General features: G+C 44.9%; 1 protein-coding gene across 1 annotated transcript; it reads right to left on the bottom strand.

Annotated features, from left to right (window-relative positions):
• Positions 1–35: 35 nt before the first annotated feature.
• On the bottom strand, positions 36–15,431 carry pdzd7a (PDZ domain containing 7a). Its single transcript, XM_030106673.1, has 15 exons — positions 15,245–15,431; positions 14,864–15,001; positions 14,536–14,710; positions 13,497–13,673; positions 12,902–13,049; positions 10,903–10,963; positions 9,788–10,315; positions 6,768–6,923; positions 5,496–5,647; positions 4,785–4,876; positions 4,607–4,698; positions 4,376–4,444; positions 2,630–3,271; positions 2,352–2,452; positions 36–212 (listed from the first exon to the last, which is right to left on the bottom strand). The coding sequence occupies exons 1-15, from the start codon at positions 15,429–15,431 to the stop codon at positions 36–38; spliced, it is 2,895 nt and encodes a 964-aa protein (XP_029962533.1).
• Between the last annotated feature and the right edge of the window lie 260 nt (positions 15,432–15,691).

Genomic DNA, 15,691 nt, shown 5'->3' with positions numbered 1-15,691 from the left:
CCCGAGCAGTGGTGCGACTGCGAGGCATACAGAGTTCAGTCAGCGGGTCTCCTGGGGCCTGCAGGGGCCGTGAGGGTCTTGGGATCCTTTACCACGAACACCATGGGGTCTTTGGCTTTGTTGCTGTATGAGCGACAGATCACGTCCACGGCGCGCTGGAGAGTCGCTCCGTGCAGACTCTCGCCGTCCACAGACAGCAGCTCGCATCCCGCCTGCAGAAACAGGACACTAATAGTTAAAACTGACATCGCTAACAAGGTCTTTCTCTCATATGCATCTGTTTTCTGTGAAGGTTGTTTCCCTCAGTGAGAACACGGTTCTCCCTTCACTTTATTAGATTCACACTGAAAGCTGTCATTACTGCACATATAAACTTTCCCCTTCAGTGCAAGGTTGTTGCAGAAAGAGCACGCACGCACGCACGTGCATACACACACTGTTTGGTCTACTTGCGGGCTGTTTCCTGCAGGATGCGAGCACAGAGTGGTAAATCTTCAGAGCCCCGAGGAAAGGAACTTCCACTGATGTCATGCGTGTGTGTGTGTGTGTGTGTGTGTGTGTGTGTGCAGAGGATGCACCTGCCTAATGTGCTCAACCTCAGTGAAGGTTAGAAACACAACACAGACACTCACAAGGCCGGTGGCCATTGTTGTACCTATTCCCCTTCCTTTCCAGTCATTAGACGCAAATAGATTATTTTCCCTCTTTGATTTGCACCGGCCTGTTTTCATCTATTGTGGTTCGAACAAAAACGGTTTGCACCAGGAGGAGGTTTGTCCCCACAGGTTTCCTTACTGTGGTGCAGTGGCTGGTATCATAAGCATGATAGAAGATGGATGGTTTTCTTCCCGCTCGCAGCCCAGTGTTCACCAAATAACCCCAAAGCCTCTCGTGCCAACAGCATCAAAAGATTTAGATCCATTTAACCAAAAAGGAGATTAAAATGAGCGTTTTCATTTTTGAAAAGTAATTTATCTGAATTAAATACGTAGATCACAACCTAATCTGCCGCATCCTCTTTACAGCCATTTATGGAGAGCGTTTGTGAGGTTTCCTCTTTTCTCGCCAATCTGCATTCACGGTCCAAAAATAACATGGCCTGTAGAAATTACTATTCACTTGCATGAGTTGATGTGTTGCCAAATACAGGAAATTCAGCCACATGTTTCAACTGAGGAAAGGAAAACTATTGACTTTTCATGTTATCTATGAGAAATTAAACATAAACTGTTATCTCATTATGATAATATTTCTGATGAATCAACAACAACTGAAAAATCATTAGTTGCTATTTTTAATCTGTGCATCATGGTAATATTTTTTATTCCTCTGATTTCGCTCCTCAATATAGTTCAGTTCAGTTCATATAAGTTCAATGGAATTGCCGACTATGGTTTGGGACAGTTTAAAAGCCAGACATGTCTGAGAAAGGCTGCAGATCATTTGTTCACTCTGCCTTCTCAATAAGCAGCAAGATGATCTTATTCTGTTCAAATTCCAGCTTTACAGTCAGACGGGGAAGGTTCATGAGCAGGACGTGTTCAGCTGGCCTCTTTTTTTTCTACGTACAAAACAACAGGCGGTCTGAACCGGGTTCATGGAGCTTCGTGTTAACAAAGAGCTGCGCTGGCTGCGGTTCCTCTGGCTCGGAGGGGGGGGAATAGCACCGATAGTCAAGAAGCTGATAAGCCTCACAGTGAGGTGTGAGAGGAAGAGGACAGAAGGAAGTCGCCACATGTCTGGATTCAGCCTTGCTTGCGGCATGTGCACTGGAATATGTCTGTAATATAGGTTGAACATGACACCTGAAGAAACAAATGTTTTCTTACTTTTTATGATCAGAGGTGGAAACTTTTGTTAATCCCAACTCCCCCAGATTTCCCCTTTCCTCTTTAGACCCAAAAGAACTGGCCTGTATCATCATCTGTGTTTAAGTGCACCAGGACATACCGGCCACTGAGTGTTACTATGCAGGAAATACATTACCAATACATTAGCAGAGCACCAGCCGTGTAACTCATCAATAATGGAGGCGATGAGCTACTAGAGACGGCCCTCTTCTCATCTCCTCTCCACTCGTCACCGCACACCTTCAACTTCTCCGTCACAGACACACTTACCCATAGAGCCAACAACTCATAAGCACAGGACGGAGGCTGACAGGTACTTACAATCCGTCTCAACCAGGACGGACATCCGACGTGCTTTAAAATCATCTTCAGCATTTATGACAGAGACGTGTTTGTGTTTAACACGTTTGCTCTCAGAATTCAATACTTTTTCCTGCCTTCGTGACTAAACCCAATTTTTAAAACTGATACTTGTCATCCTGGTGTATTTTTCACACTCACCCTCAGATCCTCATTTGCAGACGCTGCTCCTCCCGGGAAGATTTTCTCAATCTTTATCATGGGTTGAACCCTGGACTCCATTCCTCCTGAGATGCTGATTCCTGTAAATAACAACATAATAACATGAATGACTGCATAACAACAACATGTGCCAGGATTTTCATAGTTTTTATAAACATATATTCTCTTAGCATTTCAACAATACATATTATGACACACAGGAACTGACATCCATCATGCTACACATGCAGAACATGCAGCAGTCCTACTGAGTTTACCCAGTGACGGGTTGGCCTTGGAGATGTTCAAAGTCTTGATTTCATACTCTTCAGGAAGCAAAATTGTTCTTTTAGTATTTTGTGACTGTCCGTTGATCTGCTGGCTGATCCCTCTACTTGTGGACGGGCTCCTCTCCGTCTGTGGATCAAAGACCTCGGCCAGAGGCGGTCTGGCTCGGCGCTGCGAGGGGACGTTCACCCTGACCTCGGTGTAGTCCTCCTGTCGGCTCAGCCTGGCCTCCACGCTGTCGGGACTCCCCTCCCTCCTTGCTCTCCCGCGCCCGTTCCTCACAGGTGACCTCCCCCGTTCAGGAGCCGCTGCCGCCGCCGCCTCCGCCTCCGCTCGATCGGACACGGACAACAGCGCGGTCGGGGAGCGGCGAGGCTGCCGTCCACGCCGGCCGACGAGTGGCGATTCTGTGAGGAGGACGCTGTGGGCGGGAGAGGGGCTCAGGGAGCGGGAGCGCACAGGAGAGGTCGCGCCGCCGTCCACAGGTACGTCCAGTAGAGGGGTGAATGCACGGGACGGCGCCAGGTGACCCGACTGGCGTCCGGACACACGCAGTTTTTCCAGTTCCTCGATCATCTGTCGGTTTCGCGTTGTGTCCTGAACAGGCTGAAGGTGAAATCCACCTCTGGAGTCTGCAAACACACAACGACACGGGTATAAAACACTGAGATTACAGTACCCCAGTTCAGAGTCACAGTTGCACACTTTTTTAATTCCTTTAAAATAAATGCTTCCTGTATTTTTCTTGACAACTCTATCAGCTAGAATCATGGAAAAGGTAAAATACTAATTATTTGTTTCTGCATTATTGCATTACTTTACTCATTAGCATTTGAGCTTTTTTCACAGCACTTACTACATAAAATGTATCAAATTGTAGAAGCAGCACATTAAAAGTAATTTCAATAATGTGTTTAGGAGCATTTTGGGTATTTTTGCATCTATCTAATTGCACTTAAACTGACAGCACTTTCATCTTAGGATTTCTTCAATAGCAGCCCTGTAATTGGCCACAATTTAGGAAAACTGATTTCTTTTCTTCTGTTTTTCTTCTTACATTTTTGCATCATCACAGGCTGACTGGTCCCTCAGTGTTTGATGGACTACTGATCTGTCCCACACTCGTACTTTGGATAAAGCGGTGCAGAGGATGGGCGGACGGACACTCGGCAGCCAGAAATAAAAAGTGAGCAACAAAACCGCGACGCCTCCTCTCTCACCACTCAGCTTCCTGCCATAACCGGTGACCGCCTGACCTTTTGACCCGCGGCCCGAGAAAGTGATATGACTGCATTTAGCCTGAAGTGAGACAGAATCGATTGTGTCTCACTGACTCCTGAATGAAGTAAACGCTCCGAGCGTCTTCATATTGTTGGAGCCGACGCAGCGCGTCTCAGTCCTTTCAGAGATGAAACACGAGCCTCTGCTCCAGCACAGGCGCAGGAAACCTGAGCCTGATGGTGTGTGTGTGTGTGTTTCTGTTTTATATGAGGTTAAGAGGTGAGTTGGCCCGCATGAGCATCATGCCAGGGACAGGATCCAGACTGTGTGTGTGTGTGTCCAAGTGTTTCAGCTTGACTCTATGAATATGGGATGAGGCAGTGAGGTGAGGGATAAAGCCGCTTCTGAACCTCACATTTTTGTGGAATGAAAGAAAAGCCATCCAGCATTCAGAGAGCGAATCAGAAGAAAGAGATTAGGTCTAAAAAGAGCCTCCAGAGATAAAGCCCGTGTACCTGGGATTGGGGTGATGAGGTGACGGCGGGGAGTTCCACCGCGGGGGGAGCGCAGAGCTGGAGAACGTACTGAGAAGAAGTAAACAAGACATCACTTTTTTTTTTTTGTACATTTCTTTGATGGTGTGATTTTTGCCTTTGTTCCTTACTCTTTCCATCACATAAACGAGACAGTGTGTTCATGAAAAAAATCTTAAAAAAACTAATTTTAGGCACAATCGCTCAGCTTACATGAGCGACTCTTGAGAATATCGTACGCCTCCAGCTCAAAAGGCATCACCATGCTGTCGAAGCGGCCCAGCTCGGTCGTGGGTATCAGCATCCTGCAGTAAAATACAGAAGTCAGGCAGATTTATTCAGATGGAAATGAATACTGGGATGAAAGAGTGTTACACTCTGTGTATCTCACCTAATTTCTCTCAGCAGCAGCAGTTTCTCTGGCCGGTCCAAAATAGCCAGCAGGGGACGAACTAAATCCTCGATCGCAGCGTCAGACAAAAACTGAGAAAAAAGAGGAAGCAACAGACACACCTGCACTGGAGGCTCCTGGATCGACGGCCTTTCTGTGTATTTCTGTGCATTGGCGCCGGCCAGACACAATCCTAAATCCGATAAAGCGGTGAAGAAGATGGATCGATTGCTTGTGCATTTTGTCAAACTTTACCGACACTCCAAAGTAATAAACTCAGGATGCATTTTTATCGAGGAGTGAGTTTTTTTTTGCTGATATGCTTCATTTACATTACATTCCCACACGGCCGGGAAAACTCCTCCACTCCACTCTTTGGTGTTTAATTACTGTTTAAACAAGTGAGTCCCTCTGAGCCGTAAGTGGACCTGACGTCTTCTGAAGTGAGGCAAAGAGCCGGTCAAGGTGTTAAAACTGCTCAAGTGCAACGACGTGGGCCGAGAAAGACAAAGAGGATCAGACGGAGGCTGACGTTTGATCCTGATCGCAAATGACGGGCCAGATCCGTCTTTTGTCACAGCTGCTGCCAGACGCGTCCATCACTTAAAGCCACTCGGTGGCAACAGCTGAAATGCTGCGGCTTTCAGGGGGTCCGGCTGATATTCAAAACAACAGGAAGTGCGGCGAGGGGATCAAGTCAGGAAAACTCACTCGCTGGCAGTGTCTCATCACCGCGGCCGCCTCGTCCTGGCAGAGCAGCTTTGCGGCCATGTCCTCCACGTGCTGCAGGGTCTCGGGTCGGGGAAGAGGGCTCCCAGTCCGCGAGTCCCTCAAAAGCTGGACTGAGCAGCCCCGCTCCTTATCTAAGGTTTTAACGTGGAAACAGAGATAGTATGCAAATAAGGAAGTCTGAAGATGGCGTGACCCGACTTTCACCTTCTTTCAATGCCGAGTCCAGTTTCCTCCACTGTTCAAAAATATGCGCTGATGTGAATTGATGATCCTAAACCACTCCCAGATGTTAGTGAGAGTTTGTCGCCTGTGTTTTCTCCATGATAAGACTGGGAAATTTTTAACAAGCGTACTCCTCAGTTAGCTGGAATCAGCTCCGACACCCAGCAACCCTGAACTGGACGAAGCCTTCGAAGCACACACACTTCCATTCACACTAATGAATGGCAAGTTAGTATCACCAGTTCACTTCGCTGCACGCCCCAAAGCTCATTTCCTTAGAAATAGTAACACAAACACTGAACATGTTGTAAACCAAACAAATAACAACCACTGTTTATAAGTTAATTCTGATATACTGAAGGAGCAGAGACAGGAAGGATGAAGAACAATTATTTTATGACACTTTGTTAGATTTTTCATTGATCTCAGCTTTAAGTATTATTTTAGTATTCTTTCCCTGATTACTTTTTCTTGTACTCTCTATGTAAACACAAATATCTGCCATTCCAGTGATTACATGTTCAAAACTGGTTCATTGTTTTATCCTCTACAAATTGAGACAGGAAAAACAAAAAAACACAGAAAGGAAAAATCACCCCAATGGATGAACTTTGTGTTTGATAATGAAAAGTATCGATTTAAACTACTTATCAAAGTCCCTAGATGTTCAAGGCTACTTTGTAATTGGTTTCCACTGTGAAAGTTTGAGTGATGTGGTATTTCATTGCTTAAAATCGTCTTACAACACATTGTTAACATGATAGTCGTCTCACATTTATTATAATCTATGATCCTTTCCAAAGAAAGGGGGAAGGTTTTGTATTATTTTGATAATTCTAGATATTTTCAAATATATGTTACTAAAACAATTTATACGTGCCTCCACGTACTACTGGCGGTACCCAAGCCACAGTCTGAGAATCAGGGTCTAGCGCACAGTGAGAACACACAAATTCTCAACGTTCTCTTTTCAGATCTTGATTCATTGATTACTAAAAACTATTGTGTGAACATGAAATGCTTTGTCACCTTTGTCAGCATGTTGGGACGATGATTTGGAGCGGCTCTTCTCTTTACGATCCTTCCTGAATAAGAGGTTGACAAAGGTTTTGGAGCGCTGCAGGCTGGTTTTACCCTCTGCTGGGCTCTTCTGCTTCTGATGCTTCGTCTTCTTCTTCCTGTCCTCTATCGAGGAAAAAAAAAAAAAGCAAGAATCTAAACACACGTAGACGTGTCATCAAGATGGGTTCATTCTTCTATCCAAACACAGTTTCATATGTTTTAAAACTTCAATTTATCAATGAATGGAAGTGAAAGTCAAGATAACTCATCAACAACATCACATCACAACAACCTAAATCTAGTAACTTCACCTTTGTTGCATTTCTACATCTTGTTCATAGGAAAATCTTGCACCGCGCCGCAGTGATATGAGAGCATTTGGCATTTCTGCATGTGGTGCTGAAAACATAATTCATTAACCAATAACACCGGGTGATACACGCGCTGTGCTATGGGCACAGGCTGTTCATTTCTCTTCCAGTCGTCTCTTATGTTCACTGCAGTAAATCTGCCGAGGTGGAAAGTAACACAGTCGTACTGATGAATTGCAGCAACGCTAACCTGAACACAACCCCGGCTATTGAGAGAGCACTACAGTAAAGTGCTCCTGCTTACATAACAAATGTCCAATCAGCCCTCGGTTCTGCCCCGAGCCCCCGCCAGGACCTGGAGGTATGAGAGAGCTGGATAAATTGAAAAGGAAAGGCTAATAACTCAACAGCACCACCGAGGCCCGGATGGATATTTCCCCGTATGCTTGTTATTATTCATTTCTCACAGAGGTACAACAAGTGAGAGCAAAGGGTGGCGATTAATCACGAGGCCGCGTCAACTTGATGCTCGCGGATAAATTCTGTCAGGAGCGTAAATCATCCATGCAGAGTCTGGAGACGCGTGATGAAGAGATAAAGGGTTAACAAAGCAGTGCATGTCCTGCAGAAATCTCACAAGGCTTTGAAAGTGGATCTTATTGCAACATTAATGAAGCCTTCTGTCTGCGGCTGCAGTGAGAACAGCACATGTCCGTGCAGTGACGGATTCCTCAGCTGACACGTCTGACAATGACTCTAATGAAAAATCACAGGACAGAGCCAAAGTGCAGAAAGCGTCCCAGCGGCCCCTTCAACAGCTGCGATCTGTAGCCTACTGTAGGCCCCGAGGACCACTGCAGCAGCAACTACAGCAACAACACCGCTCACACAGCACCTCTAATGAGAAGAAGAAAAAAAATGTCAAAGTGTTGAATAGAACAATTTCCTGGAAGATTTTAATCTCCCCATAATTTTGTTAGTTGCAAACTGGGATTTCCAAAAACGTCAAACTTATTCTTGATTAACTGAAGTTCCCGTCAATGCTTCATATTTGGTGCGGAACTAAACTGCACTCTTTGTGATGTATGAGGAATTTAAACACATGAAATGAAGGTCTGTTTTTTTTCCATCTTCCATTCCTTCAACTGTTGACATTTTTATATAAAATCAACCCTGGTGCTGACAGAGAAACAAACTTAATACACAGAAACTGTATACAGCCCTGATGAGCATCGAACATAATTCAAAAACTGTGTTTTTAGTGATTTTTAACATATGAACCAACAAGTTCGTTTTTTTTTTTTTTCAAAAGAGCAAATTGTGTTAATTATGACTTATGAATATAAAAAATTTTAACAGATAGATTTTCACGATTCAGAGGCTAAAATGTTTTGGATTTTAGTTTTTTTTTTAAGCCCTGCAATATTTCAGTGTTTTTTAGAAATATAAAATAAAGGTGAAAGTCATTGCATCAATTTTTCTTTAGATCTGCCTGTGCCTTGCCCTGTGCCACGCCCTGTACCTCTGCGGCCATGCGGGGGCGCTCGGGGCCTGTTTGGTTGCGGTGCACGCCCCTGCACATGCAACCAGGTGTGTCTATTGTGCACGCCCTGTCTTGGCCGGTCACCTTCCTTGTATCTTCCTAATGTGCTGCACCTATGTCTCCCCTATTTAGACCCCTCCCCCCTCGCTTGTCTTGCCGGCTCCTGTCTGCATGTTTCTGTTTTCCATGTCAGGATCAGCTCAGCTCTTCCCTGTGTTCCTCGTGTTCCTTTTAGAAATAAAGGAGTCACAACTCTACCTCTGCTGCCTGCAATTGGCTCCTTTCTACCTGCACAGTGACAGCCTATGTATTGAAATTTAAGCATAAAATGCTTCTATTTTTGTTCCTAGAAGTCTCAGTAATTGGTAATTTTGCACACTAGTCCAATAATTTGCCTGAATAAAACATGAAGCTATCTAAAAAGTCAAACCTTTATTAAATCAGGAAGGTTAATAGTATAAAAGCTTTATGAAGGCGTGATTGCTCATATCGGTGATGCCCCACAATTACAACCACAACGGCTGAATGATGTTTAGACTCCAAAATATTTATCTGCGTTTATTTATTGTTGATTCATTTAATATATAACTCATGAGAGTCATTGCGACCTTGTGTGAGGATTTAGCCTGTCCCTTTGGGAGGATCCCTGTTGCAGTGTCTGCATGACTGTTAGTTGAGTTCTTTAGAAAGAAAATCTGACATTGTCCTTATTGCAGTTTGTTACATCATGCAGGAGGAAGAAATATTAGATATTTTATACAGTTGATCACATGAGGTCAGTGTCTTGAGCTTCATTAAGGGTTTTTTAGTCTTCGAAGAGGATGATGTGCTTAGAAATTCTGAGGAATTATTAGAGTTAATGAACTGCTGGCTTATATTTCAAAACTTGTGCCTGTCATTTCAGGAAAAACCTAAAGGCTGATTTTCAGGTTGATCAGTGTGATATTGGTGAATTGAAAAAACAACGGATGAAGAAACTTTACAATTTAGGTACAAAATAAAATGCTGTTTTTTTTTTTTTTGCTTTTTTATTAGAAAAGTGGCATCCTGGATGTTTCATGAATAGCAAACCTGTTGGTGTCTCTGTTGGACAAATGATTAATAACCCTCCTGAGCGAGCCTGCAGATCTCACCTGACACGGTGATGTGGCTTTGGGAGCGTCTGATTGGCTTCCGAGGCCTGCTCAGGGCCATCAGCGCCGCCGTCTTCGGCGAGTGCTTCTCTACTTCCTTGTCTCCGGACGACGGCGTTCTTGTCCGTCCTCCTGCTCCCTCCTGAGCTCCTCCCGCTTCCTTTGGCCCCTCCCCTTTCCCACGTATGACGGTGTCCTTCAGCAGCAGCGTCTCGCCGACCGTCCGGCTGGTTTGCGTGGCGGCCGGCCTCTCGGGGCGCGGTCCGCTGGGCGAGGGACGATCCCGGCGAGGTGGAGTGTGAGGGTCGGTCTGGACGGCGATGTCGGCGGTGTGCTCAGTGCTACTTGGACGTCGAGAGCGGTCTTGTGCAGAAATGGCAACGTCTACCATCTCTGAGCCAAAGCTAGGAGGAAACAGGAGCTGGGAGAGACCGCTGAGGGAGCTGACGGGGGTGCTGGAGGACCACGACGAGGCCGAGGAGTTGGAGTCTGAACCCTGTGACGACGGAGCAGGGCCTCCATTGGCAACTGGGGAATAAAACACACATTCAGTATAGCGATTAGCATGTGTTTAAACTATTATGATTAAAATGCAAGTTTTACGTTTACATGTAGGCACAGCATAAACTTGGTACCTCTGTGAATAAGATTTGCTCAGAAAGCTTCATCTCTCTATTTTTCCGACGCTGCTTTGTTTGAATGACAACCTGCATGTCCTCCTATCCTGATAATCCTCTAAGCTTCTAAGAGACAGAAAATGAACCCAGACTTTGCCCTGTTTCGTTTTTTTTTTCTTTCCCTTCCCTAATGAAACTCTGAAATGACTCTGCGTCTTGACCCAGATGTCAGGTCACGCTCCGTTCCAGACTACTGAGCTGCGTCCGAGTACTCTGAAATAATCCCTGAGTGCCATCAAAAGAAAACATGACAAAGGAAAATCTAGTTAGGAAACTAAATAACAGCGTCTAGATGAAGCAAATCTCTAAAGTAAGAATTTTTTCTTTATTATTGTGATTTCAGTTGATTTGTTTAGTGAGGGTCAACTTCGTACTGTTTTTAAAATCCTTGGTTTAAAATCATCTCAATGTTTTCTTTGTCTCAAAAAGATAACGTACGTTTATCGAGCCAGCCATACTCTGCCACCATCTCTTTGTATGCAGGATATCGACCAGCTTCCTGCGAGAATACAAAAAAGGAAAAAAATTAAATCAACAAATGCATGTCCGAAGCTGGTGGATACACCTACAGTACTTTAATGAATATACATGAGCAGGAGCCTCCAGACAAGCCATAAACACATTACCAGGTCTGCTCTAAAGATTACACACAGTCTTAACATGGTTCTCTTATCTATCTGTGTGATCTCTGGTGCCTTCTCAAGGATACTTTTAAATAAACACCCATGTTGATATTGGTAATTAAAGGGTAAACATGTCAGTGTTATATAGGTCAAAATTAATTGTGTGCTATGAAAGAGTTCACAGTTGGAGACGCCCCCGTTGAGCACCAAGTATCAAACTAGGAGCAATTCTATTAATTCTGTTCAACTCAATTCAACTTTATTATATATGGCGCCGAATAGAACACGGTCATTTCTAGGCAAAGAGAAAAACCCAACAATTCCACATGAGCAAGCATAAGCAATAATGGAAAAGAAAAACTCATTTTAACAGGAAAAAACCTGCAGAAGCACGTTTCAGAGGTGGCAACTTTCTGCTGTTCGATCTGGAGTTTGGAAATAGGAGAGAAAAGAACAGGACAGAGAGAGAGAGAGAGAGAGAGAGAGAGAGAGAGAGAGAGAGAGAGAGAGAGAGAGAGAGAGAGAGGGACAGCAGACTACAGCAGAGCGACAAATGTTAGTGACAAGTAATAGTGATTTTAAATTCTATTCCAGATTTAAGAGCACTTTAACAGGAATATTGCAATTACTACTTGAGAGTACAAAAATATCTTAATTCAGTTTAATGTGTCACCATTAAACGGCCTCCAGGCAAAAGGAATGCATTTCAGGTTTGACTCCATAAAAATCCCATAAGCTCAGGTATGAGAGCATAATAACAATAATTAATCCTTAATTCGCTGTGTTTGGTTTTGACCCATAAAATGAGGTTTTCTGTTGATTAGAACCTGATACCAGTCTTCTGAATAATGAACATTGTCCCTGGCTGTTTTTCACACGTGGAACCTGAGATCAGAGGAGTAAAACGAGCACGCGGCAACGTTAGAGGGCAAAGAGAGCTCGCAGGCGCACACTCTAACACGCCACACAACACACAAACACACACGCAGTCCCTTTATCTAAAAATGACACAGGTTAAGTGGCACGGCCTTGCACACATTCATGCATAGGCAGACACACACAGGAGGGATTGGAGGGCTGGGAGCCAGCTGTCCGCTCTGCTGAGGAGAGCCGGTGTTGTTTAACACGCCCGCATTTATTATTGTGTCAGCACTCCAAGCTTCAATCAATGGTTCGTGTTAAACCTGAGCAAATGATTAAAGCTGCAGCACACGCGCGTATAGAACACACTTCTGAAACGAGACCGGTGGTCAGAGCTAACGAGCTGGAAGCACAAGATGAAGCTGTTATTTAGTTTTTAGCTGTTTTTTGGCAAATTGCTTCTCATTAACAGGTCCAGCAAATATGGAACTACATTACTCTGCATTAAAGAGATGTGTTTGTTCACAGAGGCAATATAAATCAAATCTTGTCTCTCTTTTAGCTCTTTTTGTTACTCGGGAGGAAAACACTTGGAACTGGCTTCAGTGTGTGTGCATTCTGGCATGCTGGTGGGACACACACCTGACTGCACCCTGACCCCGGGACAGTCATGAGGGGTTAAAGTTTAGGGCCCCTAATGAAAAATCAGTATATTATTAGGTGCACACATGTTCCAGGGGCATGCTGTGTGCAGCATTAGTAATTAAGACTGAGGTTAGAAAAGACATGTAGCACATGTGCGCTATTTAGTGTGGTACAAGTGTGGTATTTTTAATACCTTCCTGAATGAAAACATGTAGAAAAGTCAAACCGCTATCCTCTAATATATGATCCAAATCATAATGAGTATTGATCATATTGACCTTCGCTTTGTGAGTAAAAGTTTTTCTCACCCTGATGGTCAGCATGACGTGTGTGTGGCTCTTCAGGACCTCCACTGCGTTGCTGTGGGTAATGTCGTCGAAGCTGACACCGTTGGCTGCCAGGATCTGATCGCCCATTTTGATACCATGCTGCTCTGCAAGCCCACCTGGGTCCAGCCTGGTGGGGAAGATGCACAAAGACACGCATACAGGAGTTTTAGATGCAAAGAACGTGAGCTATGTGGAAGTATTTCATAATTATACAATGTCTTTTTTTGTTTTTGTTGTATTAATCCTTGTTTTAAAAGTTTCCACACTTATATTATTCTCATTACCATCACAAAGACACTACAAAGCTATTTGATTTACAGCTGGTTGCTTTGATCAACCACAAAACCAGAAAAAAATCTACTTCAAATGAGATTTTGATGCTATATTTAATTAATGTGGGACCTCTACTTCTTTGTAGCCCAAGGACACTGCAGCACGATTCCTGAACCTCGGCTTCACGCTGTGCTCAACCTGCTCTGACTGAACTGTCTTGCTTCACCAATTCTCAGTTCAACTTTAAAATAACAGTTTCCTGAAGGTCGTAATGTTTGAACCTTGATCTTTAGGGTCATACTTCGAGACGTAAATCCCCAGTCCAAACTCTATGCCTCCTCTGATGTTGAAGCCGAGGCAGTAGTCGTCGGACGTGGTGAACAGATGCACGATTCGGCGGAGAGCGCCGTCCGAACCGGACTCTGACGGCGTGCAACCGCTCTCCTCCACCACCATCCGACGGTGAATCAGATCCACCCTGCACACACACACACACACACACACACACACACACACAGATGAAAACATTCAAATATACCGCTTTTCCCTTTATCCACTGAGCTCAGGCCCGTCAGGATCTGTTAATCAAACGCCATAAAGGTCACCGCAGTAATCCATCCACTGCTGCCACATGAAACCAAGATACAGTATATCCAGAAAGAAAGATAACCGGCGTGCGCTGCAGCCAAGTGACAAGAAGACCACAGAAAACAGGAGTCGCGTGAAGGTCAGTAACAGTGTTGTAGGATCTACTTTACATAGTAACATGTCCAGCACTGACTCCACACTCATATGATGCTAATACAAGGTTCCTCCATCCATCTTTAGCTAAGTTAGACTCACTAGGAGGTGGAACCTTTCGCATCTGACGGTGAGTGATTCGCACAGGATGATCTCCGGACAGGTCACCAGTCCTTTACGAGGCTATCGTGGAGGGAGACACACGACACACAATACATGCATTCACGCCTGCAGCCTAATTAGTGGACAATTACCCATCAATCCTGAGCTCTCATTAAGTAAAGAAGCCACGGCCTCCATTAAAAACTCATGCAGACACAGTTAGAATCCAGGTCCTCTTGCTTTAACGCAACAGAAATGCCTACATTGTTCATTGTTGCTCCACAGCTATTTATATTCAGGTGATCAATCTCATTTCCCTTCAAATTCACCAAGAATCCGTTAAGATCGAGTTTTCTTTTGTTCATGTCTGAAAGTACCATTAGGTTAAGTTTCTCTGGAATTGCTTTGTTGATGCAAACACACCTCTGCTCATGTCTGTGTGTGCTATTCCTGTAAATGTAGGAATGTAGTTTAGGTCCTTTCTCTTCCGGCCTCACCATGTGGTCTTCTCTGTGGAGTAGCGGATGCCGGGAATCTTGCCCACCCGTCTCACCACCATCCTCAGCCTGTTGTTGCCCGTCAGGACCTTCACAGCACTACCCATGGTGATGCTCTCCATGCTGACCCCGTTCACCTCCACCAGCTTATCCCCCACAGTCAACCCAGCCTGCGCTGCGCACACACACACACACACACACACAGGTGGAACTCAGCATGATAAAGCTGCAGCAAATGTCACATGTAAACAGAGGACCAGACGTAAGCGTACGGAGAATAACACACTTCTATGGGCGTGCTGATAAGACTGTCAGACTTGTTTCTAACCTGCAGAGCTGTCATCGTCCACCTTGCTGACAAATACGCCGAGTCCATGTTCAGAACCCCCGCGGACGCTAAAACCCAGACGCCCATCAGGACTCTTATCGACTGTCACTGTGTGAATGTCTTCACTATCATCGCCTCCTGCAAGCACAGAGAACACACTCAGGTGTGCCTGTCAGGAAGTCCTGCACACACTGGAGCTCTCCAGAAAAACCATTGTAGAACATTTTTAAAGCTGTCTTGATAGCATCTTCACATTACTTCTATTACTTTTACATTTTCTCTACAAAAAGAGAAAAAAAATGGATGTCTCTGCTGCCAGGGACACTGCATGTGTCGCCATGGCGACAGAGAACCATCGCCACCGCCGTGTCCAGACCTCACCATCAACAGGTGCGTTGATGAGGATGACCCTGCCCATTGGCGAGGACGACCTGCATCTTCGTGGCTGCTGTTTCTTCACCATGTAGCGCACGGCGCTGTGGGAACCCCCGTTCTGACCTCCGTTAGTGATGAGGGGGTGCCCCCCTCCATTCGTCATCTCCCTCCAGGAGTGAGAGGAGTGAGCCATGGCGCGTCTCTGGAAACTCCCCCCTCAGTCATCCAGGCAGGAGGAGATATGCGGCCGGCTGACAGGACGGAGGAGTTGCAATCCAGGATGTGTGGAAAGACAGTCGAGGCTGAAATTGACGTTATTGCATCTGCTGGTCCGTAGAGGATGCTGAAATAAAGGAGATGGTCCTGACCGGCGCAGGTAATTCAAAAAGTAGTTTGATGCACTGAAAATACTTTTAAGTTCTAAAGAAACTTCAAAATAAAGAAAACATATTA

The sequence above is a fragment of the Salarias fasciatus genome, chromosome 13 (assembly GCF_902148845.1).
Source record: "Salarias fasciatus chromosome 13, fSalaFa1.1, whole genome shotgun sequence".
Lineage (NCBI taxonomy): Eukaryota > Metazoa > Chordata > Actinopteri > Blenniiformes > Blenniidae > Salarias > Salarias fasciatus.
This window is presented reverse-complemented; position numbering and strand designations above follow the sequence as displayed.